Here is an 18660-nt window from a genome sequence, read left to right on the forward strand (position 1 = left end):
TCACGGGTCACCTATATATCACCATTGGTTGGTTGTATATATGAATTAGTAGTTTAGGATAAATGATGTGGCTCGGTGAATGGAGGTAAAACGAAATGAAACAGTGGTGTTTACATTATGTGACCGTTATTTATTGACAATATAAAAAAATGTGAAAAATACAAATGATAAAAAGGATGGCAGCGGTGTTACCTGGAGACGAGGCTTGGGCAGTCGATGGTGGCACGTCTAAACCAAACGAGGGTTGAGCACTGAATGAATCGAAATATCCTTCAATAACATCCCAGATAAACGTCTCGGGGTTGCCGCCAGCTATTCGTTCTCGGGGTTTAGTTGACGCTGCTGACACCCCGCCCGTGTTCAACATCTGGGATTATGTTTCTGGGTATTTTGTAAACCGTTATTCCACGATGTAAAATTCGACATGCCTCAAGGTCGCCACAGTAGCAATATGAACACTAGGAATATAGAACCTAATGACTGATTTCACCAATTTTTGTTTTGTCTGGTCGGTACCATTTATTTTATGTTATATATAAACATTGTCATTGTAAAAAAACGTATCCTATTTTGAAATAATGACTACACCTCATGAAGCTAAAATAATCAGTCTTGGAAATTCTTATGAATTTACCAATTGTTCAACAATTACCCCTCATCTTTTAACCTGTTGGTCTTAAAATTTACTTGACAATCCAGGTACAATTCTTGGAATTGCCAATCGGCTTTGACAATAATAAATTTCAATCGACAGCCAAAAACCCCAGTGCTATGCCCTGTTATTCTTTCTCGGTCTTATTTTGCCGGACCTTTTCTCCGAAAAGATAAAAACAAACTACGGACAACGCCACCAGGCACCTGGGTGCACCATTTCTTCACAGTGGGGAGGGTTCTTGAACCCATTTGGGATATTCGATCAGCCAAGGTCGCAGGTTTAGGTCAAGTTGTTTTTTGGATGCGACTTACAACAACTGAATATTAAAATCCGATGCCATGGTATATAACGCATACACATAAAATACACACCCAATAAAAAAAGAGCTTAATTACTAAAATTATATATATATATATATATATATATATATATATATGAAAATAGACCCTTTTTGTCAACCCGTCGTCAAAAATTGCCTAGATTAAGAAAAATTGTTCAGCAATTTAAATGAAATTTGCTCAATAATTGTCAATATTATTACGCAATTTTTTGGGTAAATATATGATGTCGGGATGAAATTTTAGATTCTAGTTGAAAATGTAATAGAGCAGTTTCCACGCACTTCCTCTAAAAGCAGCATAAACGGTATCGGAATAACGGAGATCGGAACAAGTGAATAAGAGGGCGTTATGTCCGGACTATACAGTGGATGTGTAAGATGTATTTTCGCAATTTTTGATGGGTCAGCAAAGAAGTGTGTGATCGAGCGTAGTTCATGATGAAAGGGAACGCTTTTCCTATTAATTGATAAAGACCCTCAATTGCATGATTAATCTGTAGGAGTACTGTAGGAGACAGCCCTGAGTGAACTTCTCAAACTAATGAAAATATTGGTAGACCATTTTCATACGCGTTTGTATAAAAAAATATAATTTTCTTTAGAATATTCCATTGATTATCAAAAAATCTACTCATGCAGTTACATTTGTAATAATTGGAACATCAGCGGACGATATTGGAATGACCTAAAAAGTGGCAGTATAAAATACACAGCATTAGTAGCGCGAAAACTCTACGCGTCAGGTGCTCGCGCTATTGGGCAATGCACGACATTCTTCGGACTTTATCGACATGTCGCTCCGAAAGAGCCTCTTCGTATTCGATTATGTAACCAAGAGCAGAAGTTAGGTGACAGACAAGGTTGCGTTTAATCTTTAAGACTACATATGGTCACCGTTGATTTTCGCAGGCACATTTAATTTTTTGTACATTAAGAAAATTAGATAAGCTAACGAAGGAACCAAGCCGTTCGGCTTGCATATTAATGAAATAGCTCACAAATGTATTTAAGAGTCACTCTCAGATGTGTTTTTGTTTGATTGTTAGATAATACCACGCTCTGTGCACACTGCTTTTATTGTGGCTGTATTTATTCTTTTTAACTTAAACTAAGTCACTTTTGGTTGGGCTCTCATATTTAAATGAAGTCGTTTTTAATTCTACTAATAACGAATAGACAGTTCTCTACAAACTTATTGAACCCATATATTCCCCGATCGATAAACCGTAAACCATATAACAAATAATAAGTTTTTCCACGTTCAAAGGTAAGAGAGGAAAAAGAAATAAACAAATTGAAATTAGCTGAAATGAGCTCGTTCGTTTTTCAACCATTTGCTTCTAAACCAGATGGTCTTTTTTTAAATAATGTTATTTCTTTAGTGGACCCGATCTCGGGTTGGTGCATCAGTCTGCGGTCGCTATTATGCTATGCGACGGACGCGTTACTTCCATCGCCAGGATAATAATTATGTTTCTGACGAGTGCGATAGCCACTGGCGCTCAAGTTGATGTTTTCGCTCGGATACCATTCCAGAGTGATTGAGTCGCAGCAAGGGACGCCGTCATTAGCGGCCGAACCATTCGTTACGCGGGCTTCGATCAAAGTAGCTTGCACAGAGATCAACGTTACATTTAACGATGTAACAGATTATATGAGATATAATTATTCGACAGTATAGGGACATTAAAAATTACAAGAACCACACACTTTGGGTGATGGACGTCCCATGAGCGAATTGTTAATTATAAGGTGCACAAATTAGTGATGAGGATTTTCTTGATACTTTTTGCAGCTTTATTTACAGATATTGGTATAAAGGATTTTATTCAAAGTAAAGTCTATCGTTAGCTACACCTTTTCCCACTTTTTAAGCAGCAGTGGATGCACAACGATTAGAAGTGAACATCCTACAGAAGCATTTCAAGAAAATTCAGAATTTAATAGCTCCGCCTGATTTTTAGAGAGAGATGATGACGCATTAACATGAATATAATTACAAGACTGGTACGGCGCAGGTAATTCTATCATATCCGTACGGCGATGTACCTCTTCAAGAGTTTGTCTCTAAGTGATGATGAAGCTATATCACAACGTATTGGTCAATTAGCTTAAATAGTACAGAAATTATTCAGGGGCTTTATTAAAAAAAACACTTTAGGGACAAATCCATAACGTCTTAGTCTTGAGTCTTTGAAGAAGACCATAGAATGTAATTTTAAACGTTACACTGACGAAAAACATGCAGCATGCATTCATACATAGTACTCCGGAGTTACGGGCTCATCTGGTTTAATTTCAACAGGCTGTTGCATGTTTCGTTCTCTTCACTGCAGAACACTTGCGTTCCGCAATATCGTATCATAGTAAAGCTACTGGAAAATGTGTCTTTAGAAGGGTTAATTAATATGCGATCCTGGTAGTGCAGAACAGAGATTTGAAAAAATTTTCAACTTTCACGAAAAAGTAATGGAAATTAAGAAAAAATTCTTGTGGTATACCAAATGGTATACAAAATTCAGAATTTTACAAGAGAGGTTTAGAGAAAAACCCTGAAATGTGCATTTCTTAGGGCGTCCACACAGCATAACCTCTTAAGAATTAAGTAAATCTTGTTATAAAATTGAGAATTTCAATTTAATGAATTTTCACCCTGATGCCTACATATTTATTCCATATTCCATTGCCATATTCACTAGAATCAACATTGTTTTTTGATTCCATGACAAGTTCCGTGCTATGTGTAAGTTGTGGCAACATTTTACATAACATATATGCTACGCGCGTACACCTATTATAAACTCGTGGTTGAGTAGGGCAATATCGATTTGTTTTAATATTATTTTCTATTCATTTATGCAAATATTCGGCTCTGTTACCAATAGAAATAATATTTTATGCGAGGATGTAGCTTAGTCGCGGTCATTCCGACACAATTGATGATGTAATAGGCGGTAATAAGTTAACTGTTGTGATTCCATTTGATTGCGCCAACGATCCTAGTCGTTAAGTTCGTCATCAGATTCTCTCTGTTTAAAAAATAGGATTCATTTAACAGGGTCCATAGGTTTTTCATCATTCTACTAAAAATAAAGCTTTAATCAAGCACGCCCACTTCTACGTTAAAGAGAAAGACGTAAGACGCAGACTTATGGTCGACAACAGGAAATTCCAGATTACAAGCGAGAAATTGTTATTAATGTTCCTTCAAAATATATATGCGATGGCTAATTCGTTAGATTTGCATTAGATGTACGTTGTAATGCTTCTGTTGTGTTTCAAAGTAGTGGTACAGACAGAATCCTGAGGCAGAATTGCTAACTAAATCTTTACTTTGACCGAAGCGGTAGTAGAACGGGTCCAGTGAAATCCACCAGTACCGATATCTAGGCTAACGGCATCAATAATATTGACAACGATTTCATATTATGCCATTTTTTGCTTATTTTATAACACACATATTACAAACATGTAGCGGCGAAATCCGGGACCTACTTTTAATTCGAAGTTGATTTTTTCCAACGAGCTCGTACAGTTAGAGTCCACTGAAATAACTTTATAAAAAATATTCCACGAGGCGATGACTAATTTAATGGATCCGTTCTACAATTGTACATTAATATAATCAGTGAGAAAAATAATTCACGATCAATTGTTATTCTCTGCACACATTTGTAATGTTTAAAGTTGGTATTTCAGTGCCTTTTTAACATTAAACGGAATGGAATGGATGTTAAGAGATCCAATAAAATGCAGTTTCGTACTAACATTGAAGACGGTCCATATGAATGATGTCCAATAACTACATGGACATCAGAATACACTCAGATTATTATTGTAACCAATTCTAAAAATAGTAATCTTACAACCATATACGCGAACTTATCGTACACCTACTAACTATACCATCGGTTATTATTTTTAAAATTTAATTCATCCCCTTCGAAATTATTTCCAGCTTTTCAAACAGCTGAATTTGATTTTTGAAAAAGTCTTCTTCCATTCGGTTTTCACCTCAATGGACACAAAATGATATCCTCCCATTAATTTTGCAACAGCCAAAAGCTTAACGAAGCTAAACAGGGCCGTAGCGGAATTATGTGACTAATGCATACATGAATATGATGTATAGAACCTTTGTCTATATCCAACTATGAAAATAAAAAATAAATGTAATGATCTTAGGTCGCAAACGCAACGACAGATCGAAGCATTAAGTATTCAAATTGAAATGTGAACGAATTCCACTAAGGTAAGTGTCAAGTTAACAAACAAGTAGGTAATACACGTTTTTACGTCTAAGCCAAATTAGTCAGTCTACACGTACGTGATCGTTCGTCGGTCACTCAATTAACCGTTTTTATCATAATATATGCGGGTTCATGCGGTCGAAAATTTGAAAATGTTCGGTTTGCGAGTAAGGTGTGTGCGCGTGTAATGGCGCCGTGCCTTTAGAGAATCAAATCGACGGGATCAACGTCCGTGCGAAAAGTGGACCTTTAGTCGCTAATGGACAATGAAAAGCATACGCTATAATTAGGTATCTTGCAGCAAATTCCGGATGTGCTAACTTTTATGGACGTCCATACCGAGCCTGAAATGTTTCGCCCATTGATTTCTAATTACAATTTAATCGATATTAGACGGTTAAGTTCCTAAAGAAAGCCTGGAGAAAGCGTTAAACGTCCCTAATCCAAACGAAACATTGCAGCAGCTGATTTTTTTCTACTTATCTTTAGTAGTACCGACTTCAAATAGTATTTTTTTATTAAACAATCTATTCCCATCACAGATGATTACAACTAATTTAAAACGTTACACTATCATGTATTTGTAACAACTTTTTTATTGACTTGATACTATTATATTGATTGCACTGATTTGATAATACAAAAATTATTCCATAATGACATTATAAAGCTATTTAGGGGAAAACTTTTAAAAACAATAAACTAGTTTACTAGTTTCACTTTTTTTTACAAATGCATATAGATAGCTAGGAGACAAGCCGAGAAGATCAATCGGGATTTAGATTTTTTTTACCTTTTTTGGTATAGATAAGATTTTCGACCGTATACACTGTTTTGGAAGCTCAACATATTGCCTTAAGTTATTAATCTTCTTCAGGTGTCTTACGATGGTTCCATTAGCTGCGTGAGAGTGCAAAACGATTTATAAAATTCATTCCAAAATTAACGTATTGGTTAGGTAGTAAACAGTATCCCAAATGTCGTTTAAGGATTGATAATAGTGATAATAGATAACGACATATACATTCTAAATAAACCATAGGATAACTGATGTACTGACGACAAAAATTTAACTAGAATTGTTATAGTAGTTACATTAATATTAAAATGACCAAAAAAGTGTGCAATCAGAAAAAACGAAGCAATACATCATCGGCGCATAATAAGAATCTTGGTAAAAAGCGGAAGTCGTACCTAGTCAGGAAACAAACAGTTGTAAGTGAACCGTGGCTATGTATTTAGTAACAGCATTAGGGAATTTTCACCAATTCCATACTCTTTGGCGCATGCTCATATATTTCCCAATATCCGATATTATTCCTATCTATCATTTCAGTCTCTAGTACCCACCAGTTGATTACGAAAATAATAATTAGGTGATATTTTTAGGTTAATTTTATATTTATATTATTCTTCAATTGGTTTATACAATTACAGACAATATGAAAATACATGTATAAGGCATGAATTATTAGTTAAATATTATAATTTAATAACACTAACTTTGCATACTGTTATCGAATAAAGGGACATTTATGTTAAATAATATGAAAATAGAACTTGTTAGAAGTTATAAAAAAAATTGGTTATATTTGTATACGTTTATATTTATATAAAATGTTATGAATTTTTAAGATAGTGTACATGTAGTTAATAGAAAGTGTGTGAAATAAATTGATAAGATAAGATTTGTAATTTATCATTTCTTTCCTATAACTGTTCGGATCAGATAAACAACACAGGAATATTGCAATATTTATAACATGTAACAGATAAACTGAAAAGTCCCCGGCCTTACACATAGATGGCACTACTAGAATTAAATCCATATGTTTTTTAGTTAGACCTAACCATCAAAAGATGCGTGTATAAATTTGACAGCTCTCGGATCATTAGTTTGTGAATTATAGCATTTTAAGTGAAGCAAATTTTGTTATTGTGAAAAAAATTAATAAAATGAAATTTCGCGTGTTGATAAATTATTGATTTTTGAATGGAAAAAATACAGTTGAAGCAAAAACTTGGTTTGATGTCGAGTTTCCGAACACTGCCCCAGGAAAATCAAGCATCAAGGATAGGTATGCTAAGTTTAGATGTGGTGAAATGAGCACCGAAGACGGTGAACGCAGTGGACGCCCAAAAGAGGTTGTTACCGACGAAAACATTAAAAAATCCTCAAAATGATTTTGAATCACCGTAAATTGAAATTGAACGAAATAGCAGACACTCTAAATATATCAACTGAACGTGTACATCATATCATTCACGAATGTTTGGGTATAAGAAAGCTCTTTACAAAGTGGGTGCCGCGCGAGCTCAATTTTGACCAAAAACAACGACGAGTTGATGATTCGGAGCAGTAATTAAAGATGATTAAGCGTAATACACCTGAGCAACAATCGGCTGGCAAGGTTATGGCGTCTGTATTTTGGGATGCGCATGGAATAATTTTCATTGACTACCTAAAAATCGTTGACCATCAACAGCGACTATTATATAGCGTTATTGGACCGTTTGAAGGACGAAATCGCCGAAAAACGGCCGCATTTGAAGAAAAAGAAAGTGCTGCTTCACCAAGACAATGCACCGTGTCACAAGTCAGTGAAAACGATGGCAAAAATCCATGAATTGGGCTTCGAATTGCTTCCTCATCCATCGTATTCTCCAGATCTGGTCCCCAGCGATTATTTCCTGTTCTCAGATCTCAAAAGAATGCTCGCTGGGAAGAAATTTTCGTCGAAAGATGAGGTGGTCGCCGAAAGTGAGGCCTATTTTGGAGCAAAGAGCAAATCGTATTACAAAAATGGTATCGAAAAGATAGAGGGTCGCTATAATCGTGTATCGCTCTTGAAGGGAGTTATGTTTATAGCGACCTTGAGGCTTGTCGAATTTTACATCGTGGAATAACGGTGTACAAAATACCCAGAAATCTAATCCCATATGTTGAACACGGGCGGGTGCCAGCAACGCAAACTAGAACCCGATAATGAATAGCTGGCAACCCCGAGACGTTTATCTGGGATGTGATTGAAGGGTATTTCCATTCATTCAGTACTCGACTAACATTTGGTTTAGAAGTGCCACCATCGACTGCCCAAGCCTCGTCTCCAGGTAACACCGCTGCCATCCGTTTTATCGTTTGTATTTTTATATTACTTCAACAAATAACGGTCACATAATGTAAACACCACTGTTTGATTTCGTTTTACCTCCATTCACCGAGCCACATCATTTACCCTACATGTTGAATAAAAAAAACTAATTTAGCCAAAAAAATGTATGGTAGGCCGGGGACTTTTCAATTGACCTGTTATAATAAATTTTATTGCCAAAAAGGGAACAACATAAACAAAGAAAAAGTAATCTCAATAAGAAACAATTAAACAGTAATAGCATATTTTAATTATCTCTATTTATTTAGAATATTTTTGAAAAATACCAGCCATACAAAGTATTTACAAGTCGACTAACAAAACAACATAGAGCATAATAGGCTAAAGAAAATTTAGAATTTGTGGTGGAAAAAGCTTTAATAGCCAAAAGGTCTACAGTCGAGGCCTATCCACTGAAAAAACGCTATCTTATATAAGGTTTTAAATGTTATTAATTCTAGAAAATTATTGAATATTATGAAAATTGAATAGCTAATTATCAAACATATATTACCTTTTCGGTTGCTTCTTATTCGGAAAGTAAGATTGTTTTTCAATTTTTTGTGTGACATTATTGAATATAACGTTGTACTATTAATTAATTTTTTACCACATATTTAATGATATCTTTATTCAATTAATTTTCATAAATCAATTAAAATTTTCTGTGGATTAAACGAATATAGAGAAAAATCATATAAGAACATTCGAGAACAACCTTACATTGCGTTTGTTTACAGAAAATTGCAATAGCTGAAGCATTCGGCATTGAAAATTACCTTGTTTCCATCGTCGCAGGTGTGAGTAATAGCAACGATTTATTAGGTTAACTCTTAATTGGTTCGGCGGTTTAGTCGTATGCCGATACAACGACAAAAATCCTTCGTATTTATTTTAAGATCACTACTTAACTTTAATTTGCACTGGCCTATATCAAAGGTTACTTTTTACTAAGAAATTTATTTTTTATTACGCCAACCTTATTTTTAACGAAGGAAATCGTTAAATACCTGCCTACGCAGATGGAATTTTATGAAGAGAACGCTGCAGTAGATTTCATTTTGACTAATCACGATAAAGACTTTTTGAATTCGACCCGGTGAACTACTGCCATCATAACAAATAAGTTCTTGGTCTAGAGCTTTGTGCAGTACGCATTTTTTTTACCTTCCACGTCGAATCGTTCTAGTAACGGTGTGCGTCCGCTACGAGACTCCCTACGTGACCGCCTCCTTTTCCGCGACCAGGTCGACTTCGAGATGCAGTTAAGGAACTGGAACGGCCAAACCCGTCACAATGGGATTGATTTTCCTGCTAAACGCCAGCCGTCATGTCGATTCCTAGAGGAAACCTCTCAACTGAACATTCCAAATTGAGGATTACTCCAATTACGTTGATATGATTAAGTGGCTTTGACGAAAGATTCGCAGAATTGATTATTTTGCAAAACTTTCGCGAATAACGTTTGTAATATTTTTTCGAAATGATAATTAGCTGAAATTCTATAATGCCTAGGAATTTTACCGGTAATGGAAGAATAAAAAATAAACGTTGAAATATGCGAAAGAAGTGGAGGCCGGTAAAGATCTTAACCAAAAAAATTGAAAGTTTTCATTAAGACCATTTTGAAGAGGCATATAGAGAAAACTGACTCCGTGACTTTTCCCCATTTCTCAGAAAGCATATGGATTCGTCGTTGTAAAAATGCTTTTTTTAATCAATTCCTAATCCCCAATGTTTTTTGAAAGAAGCAATGTCGTCTAGTGAATACGACACGGGAGGTCAGGTCATCACACTGAAGTTCCTCCAAAGTTTTCCTGAAGACTTTTGAGACATGTGATGAAGTGTTACTGTACTGAAATGTAATATTGTAATGGTGCTCACATTTCTTTCTAGTTATATCCATTGCGGCTAGAAAAAAAATTCATTAAAAAAATCCATTCAATTAATTTCACAGGTAAATCAAATCACCAACAAATACATCGGCACTTACATACTCGACTTTATAAGAGATACTTATTTTATGTGTATTTTAAGTGTACGTGCGATTTAAAAAAAAAATCATAAAGGCTTCTCGTTGAGCTATTGTAAAAAGTAATTTTCATAAGTGTACTATTTATTTAGATTTCGACTATCTGAAAATGAGTTGCATATATAAGAATTCCGATAAATTCTTATTACTAATAATATTACCTCTAGATAGTAATTTTAATAACAATCTTATCGGTTACGAGTGATATTATTAGTCATCTGTCATTATTAGTGCTTTATATTATTTATAGAGGCTCAGATTTGAAAACATTTCGACGGCAATTAAATATTCGAGGATGCATATGACAATGTCACACCATCATTCTCATTTGTTAAGTTTGGTCTTCATAGTTTAAAAGTTGTGAATTTGATGTCAATATTATTCTAGATTAAAAAAATAGGTCCGACCTTGAATCACCTTAAAAATCGGGATGTTTCATTTTTTTTAAAAGAAGAATCATATAATACATAGGGTATATACTGCCGGGAATATGGGGAAAAGTCTTACTTAACCATGGGCAATGCTTTTTCAATTGCTAGAATGTAATTTTCATAAATTTCATAAAATGTCAAAGACACAACCGTCAAAACTTGCACATTTAATATATTTCGAGCCTATTAGATGAAGATATTTGTGAAGATTGTTTTTGTGAAAATCAAGTGTTGTTAATGATGCTCCGCAGTGAATTTTCTGAAGAAGGTTAAGTAACGTTACTTCTTTGTTTCTAAATCAAGATCAACGTAACGTCCATAATGTATGTTTCTAGATCGGAATACTCCCTTAAAACAACATATTCGCCAGAAAAACAGGGTCATAAATCAGTGAGAAATAAATAAATAAGCACAAGAAATGATTGTGGTGGTGTCATATCAGTACTGATGTTAATTCTGACATCGTCCGCAATAAGCGTGTAACACTGGTTTACATGCCATTATTTTTAACGTAACATAGCGGGGCAAATAGTGGAAGGAACGAGGCGTGCGAGCAATTTTCGATGCGCGGCCGCTGACCACGAAACTGTAACATATAAAACTAGTCCGCGGTACAAAAAAGCCAAAACTCTATCGTACGGAAGTGGGTTAAAAGGAAACCGTTGGAACCGCGCCCATACCCACAGCTTTGACGTCCAATAGATGAAACCGATATCAGCACACCCTGTACATTCATTAACATTATTCCATGCGACGACCACGACAAGGCAGACCGATGTCGACAAGACTTTTTAAACGAATAGATAATGAACCGACACCTTTTTACGTAATAAATGAAAGACGCTCACTACGTTGAATACCAAAGATAATGTGATTGAGATTCAGTCGGCAACGCTTCCCAGATCTCCATTGTATAAATATTTCAAGATGGATACCCAAGTCGATACTACAACGGCTATTTCGTGGCGGTTTATTTTCCCCTTTTTTGTTCTTTTTTCGCACCCAAGGTACCACCATCGCTGCAAGTTTTCAACGCACTACTGGTGTTAAAACCAATTGACACTAAGAAATAAAATACTGCCCTGCAGAACTAATCGCATTCCGCACCATTCGCTTACTATTCACTTTTAAATCAGCAAAATTATCAATTTTTTTGCTAATAACGATCACTAAAATTCATAGAACATACTGCCTACGAGGTAAACTCAATAGAATAATAGAATAAACCTGTCGTCACACACTTTTAGATAGTTTGAAAAATATACTTGTAGGATTATACGAGCGTGAAATATTTTTTTTCTATCTATTTTACATTTTAAAACAGAAAATACTTCTTCTTAAAGTTATAAATTGATACATTCGCCTTAAACATAGTTTTGCATAAAACTATATGTCATTGTAGTAGAATCTCACCATTTCTCTTTTCAAATTTAAGACTGAAAGTAACTAGAGCGGCACCACGTAAGTCTCGAATCAATTTTGCAGTTGTGGTCGCGTTCTATTAAACCCACATTTTCACCTAGCCGTCGCTCTGTTAACGTGCGATGACAGCGGCAAAAATGTCCATTGGGCCCTTTATTATTTCCGCGTCCTCACGCTCGCCAACATAATCGCTACCTTTTCAAATATATCGAATGAAAACTAACAAACATTATACGACACAAATTGCTGGACAGCAGACGATGGAAAAATCTGCTAATATGTTTTTTATTCACCTTAATAAGTGTCATAGGCTGAAGATGCCAGTGGCCCACAATCGACAATGTAATCCGCTGAAGCATTAACCATCGCACGCCGTTCAACGACATTCTCTTTTGATATATCATATAATTGCAAGCCTTTGCATGTTTTGGAGGACAATAGGCGAATTTCGGTTATTTTATGCGATCGTTTGCTATATATATATATATATATATATATATATATATATATATATATATATATATATATATATATATATTCTCACAGGTGCTGAAATAAACAAATATTGAAGATCACTTGTATATGTTGCCAATTAGACGTGCGGGCCTACTCCGATAATGTTGACTTCGCACAAAATCCGATGCCGCCTTATACATATCCATCCTGTGATTGTTTACATTATCATTTTTTTAACGAAACATTTTACATTAAAAAAATTATTTTACCATTAAATTAATACTGTCAAATAGAACAATTCAAAAACTTGGACATTGTATTTTACATGTGTCTAGTTTTATTTTATTTTTACACACTAGTTCAAGGAATGAACACATGCCTTTCACTGATTCCCATCAACTGGTCAACAAGGGACTTTTTATCGAACGTTTTGATAGGTAATTAATTTGAAAATTAGTTTGGAAGAAGGAGCCCCCCTGCATATCGGATGCAACGCTGGAATGTTAGTAAATTCGTCTCGAAGTCTGCAAAATCCTTACGCAACAGTATTCGTATATTATTTGAGATCTTTCACAAAACCATGCTTTCAAGATATATTGTCTATATTTTATATAAAGTAGATCTATTGAGAAATCTAATCCATAAACCTAACAGTTAGAAAAACACTTTCAAACATTGTTCATTGTATTGGTATTTTACACGAATAAAATACTGAAGAATAAAAAATGACCTTCATTCTGATCTGACTTTCATGATTCATCATCATCATCATCATCATGATTCTAACTTCATTCAGCAGGATGTTGGTAAACATCAATCATCCAAATAATTTGTTGTATGATTTCGCATTTCAACACAGACGAGAAATATGGTAACAAAAAAACAAACAGCAGATGGTAACATGGACTTGTTATTAACTTGATTAGCTTTCGTGTGACTAAAAGTAGATAATCAATCTTACCTTGGTCCTATTGAGGGGCACCGAGAAATCCCAATCCGGCGCAACAAATAAATATCCGCTCCGGGCGATCGCTCTGCTAGCCTGAAACAAAAAATACCCAAATTATCATTAACGAATGTGTCGGCGGTTATATTATTGTAAATAGATAATAGATAATTAAATGTAAATATACGCGTGTAAAATATGGAAACACAAAAATACTACGGAAAATCCGTAATATAGGCAAATATTATTACGAGGTCTAAAAAGTAAATATTTTTTCTGTTTCTCGTGTCTTATCATTAAAAACATTAACGAAAACTACTAAAATATGACAAAAAAGAAAAACGAATACCTTTACAAAAAATTAAGGTGTAAAGCAGGAAGCTACTATAAATACATTAAAATCAAAATGTTATAAAAACAAATACATTGAAATAAAAAGAAAATATATATAAAAATTCATAACAGTATAACAAACACAGGATCTCTTTTTCGGCGCTATTGGCTAGATGACGGCACATAAACTTCTGTTGAATTTTGTTAAAAGGAAGACATGATACAGAGAGGAGGGATGATCCTTCACAGGCATACACCGTGCACATAGAACAAATGAAAAAAAATACCTTCAATATTTATTACTGTATTAAAATACCTGTTTACCGCCCAATTGTTTTGATATATAACGGTGAAATATTTACTATTGGTCAACGCCTTTACTAAAATTTTGGACTTAAAGATTTTCATTCTAGTTCAGAACATTGTGGTACTATCGTGTTAGGTTTTATTCATAAACCAAAAAGACATATTTTTTTCAAAAAAAATCTTTTAATTTTTAGATGTAGTGGTAAAAAGTGTACGAGTAAAGATGATCATCGATTGTCTAAAACGTCTGTAGAAAATATTGTGTATAAACTAAACTCTAAGTAAAAAAATTAATGACGAACAACACGTATTTAAAACCCTACAATCTGCTGTTATCATCAGCAAATAGAAAGATTACGTGATTCCTTGACGCAACAAGTCAAGTATAAAGAACAGTATATCCTTTAGCAATTAAGCTGGCTAATGGGACACATTCGATTTATGGCTGTTTATTTATAACTTTAAAGACCGATAAACAAGTTATATATTAGCCTTACTATTTAACAATAATATTTTACTGTTTATGAGTAGTGCCCCTGCGCATCACCAAAAAGTTCCAAAAGGTTACTTTCGTCATACTTTTCTTTCGAACAAGATAAATATGCAACATGAATGTTAAATGAAATCTAGTGCCAAAGTTGGTTATTAAAAATGAAACGGAGTGTAAACGGAATCTTTAAAAAATACATGATTGAAAAGGTAAATATTTATACCAACATTGCTTATGAGTTTGTTACGACATAGAACATTATCAATTATAAAAATGAGTTCTAGTTTCCTAAATTCATTACGCTAATGCACAATACTAAAATAACACAAAACAATATGTTGTTCAAAGTTCGCTGTCGATCGTTAAACTAGTCATTTTAAGTAATAACACGAAGGTACATCATGTTCACCGTATCAAACGCAAATGCTCAACATTATTAAAGTGGAATAAAACCATTGTGTGTGTGTCGCAGTTGTCGCAGTCAAGCTTACGTCCGGAACAGTCTACAATATTTGTAACAATATTAAATTTATTTTCGGGTCCGAAATAAAAGTAGAACCCGCACGCCCCTGACTCTGACACGTGCTCACCAACGAAATCGGCGCTGAGAATAAATTCTTAAACATATTAGATTCGAATGATGCTGTGTTTATAACCTTTTAGGTGAGGCAACACCGAGAAAAGGTTACAAGAAAACGTACGAGAAACTAGGACTCAGTGAACGGATTCCGTTCATTACTATAGCCACCAAAAGAAACGAGATAACATATATCATTGGTTGTTGGCGCGCATGCGGTTTTCGATAGTATACTTTTGGTGATATTTATTATTTGCTAATTAACTATTATTGTTTGAAATTATTTAAAGTTATTTAGTGTGGAAAAAAAACATGTATCTGTTGCAATCAGAAGTGATCTGTTGGTACAACTTTGAGTTAATCTACGTCAATTATATTAAAATAATATAACACACTATAATATATCAGTAATCGCTTTAAGACGGACTGAACTTCAAAGAGACACAGCTCAATAACATGAACAATATGATTAACCAAATCTACTCCTAATGAAGTGAACAAAATACTCCTTCTGAGCGACAAACAGCAAATCATTGCGAAACGGGCCCGATCAGCCACGAGAAGACTCGTTCGTTAAACCTACGATAACAATTAAAGGCGAGGTGTGTAAAAGTCATTTCCCGAAATACGCGCGGGCTGAAAATACATTTCCGAGTGCCCCTGGCAACCGGTTGAAAATAGCACGCCGGTCGGAACAGACGCACTCGAAGAGTACAGAACAGTGAACCTATCTCCTTGCAACTGCGTTTCCGCAATCCTTTGTCAAGCGACCGCTCATAAAGCGACTGTGAGCCGCGACTTATTTCCTCTATGTCACTTCAAAAGGGATGAAAATCCTCAAAACATTGAAACCACTCGACTACAGATTAAGTTAGTACGGTCATAGAGAACCCTCTACATTCCTTTACCTATAATAACCCAATGAAGTTACGAATCAATTAGAAATAAGAACTTTTGACTCAGAAACGAGGCGCATATAGAAAAAGATATTTCTGTTCCTGCAATAGGCTTTATGTTCTTTAGTTTTTTTGCTCTCAGTTTTGCAATACCTCCAATGGAATTAACACAAGTAAGAATCTCGAGTTAAATCTGAGAAATATTCAACGATCAACTGATCTTGTTATTTTACTCATCATGAAAACGCTTCCTGTACATGTGTCTCGTTTGATATCATCGAGGCACGTGAATTTACGACTCATGCGGATTAATCAAAATAATGACAAGTCTATGGTACAGAAACTAAACCTCAAACATACTCACTAATAAAATAATATCTAATAAAAATGAATATGGTATATTAATGCGACAAAGTATTTTAACGTCATTAGAACTATACGACGAATTCATATTAAAACGAGAAAAGGAGGAATATATCACATGTTATTCTGTTAAGAGTTAAAACTATATAAGATATATAAACTGGTCTAAAATAGAGCTCTAACATGTTATTCCAGAAATATTAATTTGCATAGAAACAATTAAAATGAAACAAAATAAAACGATAACCAGATTCTGTGAGAATAAGTAATTAAAACATAGTTCCTCAAAGATTCGTTAATTAAGAGTTCAGTACTGCGCGCCCACTTTCGGCACACCCCCTTAACATCGCCCACGCTCTCTTCTACTATTGTATTTTGATTCATAGAATTAATTTTCATACGATTTCGGTCGGGAACCTTTCCGCGTCCATGTTGGTCCAGAAGGTAAGAGTAAGTAATGTCAGTACTTCTGTAATGCTCAAAATGAACATTCGTTCTAGGCTCTAGCCAGTATCAAATAAACACTGACTTTCGAGGCAACGATCGAAATCTAGATATTGGAAGAAGAAAAAGCGTAGTCTAGGACGCAAACCTAAATAGTTGACTACAGACCAGGTGGATTTAGTGTAGTGAAAAAGGTGCCATTAAACAAAAGTTTGTTTTTTCGAAAATATTTTATTTTTCGATCTGAGGCGAGAATTCAAATAGTATCTAATATGATATATTGATTATGGCACTGCAATCACAAATATATTACATAAAAATCAAGGCGTTGCCCATTATTATAAACTGGGCCGAACTATCCACAAGGTATATTCTTAGTTAATCATCATGAGCATAGGTTCATCATAGCATAGTTCTTACATAGCATAGGTTTTTCCTGCCAACTCGCCTGATTTAATAGTCTTTAAACAGAACCGAACAATTCCAAAAACTGATCTTAACAACTATTTCGAAAAGTGGAAAGAGTGTTACACTGAAGGGACGTTGGTATTTGTTGGATAAATTAGGAAAAACAAATAACAGTTTTATCAAAACGTCAAGTGTTTCCAATAACAATCGATGAGGCGAGTAACATTGGGCAAAGCTCCACGGCTTGAATGGAAGCGCAATGAACGAGAATTCAATTTCTAGGCGACGGTTATGGATCGAAGGAGAAATGTTGGTGTTAGAAGTAAGGATGGCGAAATCATGGCACACGTTAAAAGATCACAGCCGCCGGCCGCGCGTATGACCGTCAGAAGCAGCTGGGGCGTACGAGCCGACGAGAGCGTACAGTTAGGAATGTGCCCGAGGGCTCCCGCACAGTTTCTTTCAGGCCCCGAGCCTCGGGGCGTATTTACAAGCCCCAAACTACCGCAATTCGAATCAGACGCGATATTCACCTTAACGGTGCCCGCCGCGGGATATAACAACGAGGCCGATACTTGCAATCGGGGGGTTTAGCAAACCGATTGATGGGCCGGTACGTCACCGATGACGTCAACGGAGCATTGGGTCGGCGAGGCGTGCACGCCGCAATTCTTGCGCCGATAACCGAAAGTAAAAAATATATTATTCATGTAAAACGTTCGTGGCCAATGAAAACTTTCAAGAAAACGGTTTGTTCACCTCGCGGTTCAACGATCTCCGACGATATAATGAGTAAATCTTTTTCTTTTCTTCATTTAATGGCATACTCTGTTTAGTAGCCAATCCGGGGAACGCACCACGCGCACACCTCGTATTCAATGATACGAATCTACCAAGCTTTACGAAGTACGGTCGTGTGCCACTGACACACAATCGAAAACAGATTCGGTTTGTCTGCAGCTACACCTGTTATTTTTCACTAACAATATATCCACTTTCAAAACAAAAATTGTACACGCATTATTTCTATACTTTACCAATATAAGATTGCTTAAGAAAAATATCTTTTCTCACCGAATAATCTTCTTCTAAATTACTTTAAATAATAACATATAACACATTCTGAATGATTTAAACGACGGCCCTGAAATCTCTCGTC

The 18660-nt window shown here is 35.2% G+C and overlaps 1 protein-coding gene across 2 annotated transcripts in view; it reads right to left on the reverse strand.

Moving 5' to 3' along the window:
• osp (myosin phosphatase Rho interacting protein outspread) overlaps positions 1-18660 on the reverse strand; it is a 36956-nt gene that overhangs the window by 17398 nt on the left and 898 nt on the right. The window contains exons 1-2 of one of the 2 annotated variants that reach the window (XM_076414079.1): positions 17514-17574; positions 13700-13780 (exon numbers count right to left, since the gene is read on the reverse strand). Coding sequence is in view for 1 of the 2 variants with exons in the window: in XM_076414078.1 (XP_076270193.1) it covers positions 13700-13780 (81 nt within the window). In the remaining variant the exon portion in view is untranslated. Of the gene's footprint in view, positions 1-13699; positions 13781-17513; positions 17575-18660 lie in introns of those variants that run through there. The other variant, XM_076414078.1, reaches the window with a different exon arrangement.

The sequence above is a fragment of the Rhynchophorus ferrugineus genome, unplaced genomic scaffold, assembly GCF_030347505.1.
Source record: "Rhynchophorus ferrugineus isolate W39M unplaced genomic scaffold, kcgeb_rfMv2 rfM9, whole genome shotgun sequence".
In the NCBI taxonomy this organism is placed as follows: domain Eukaryota; kingdom Metazoa; phylum Arthropoda; class Insecta; order Coleoptera; family Curculionidae; genus Rhynchophorus; species Rhynchophorus ferrugineus.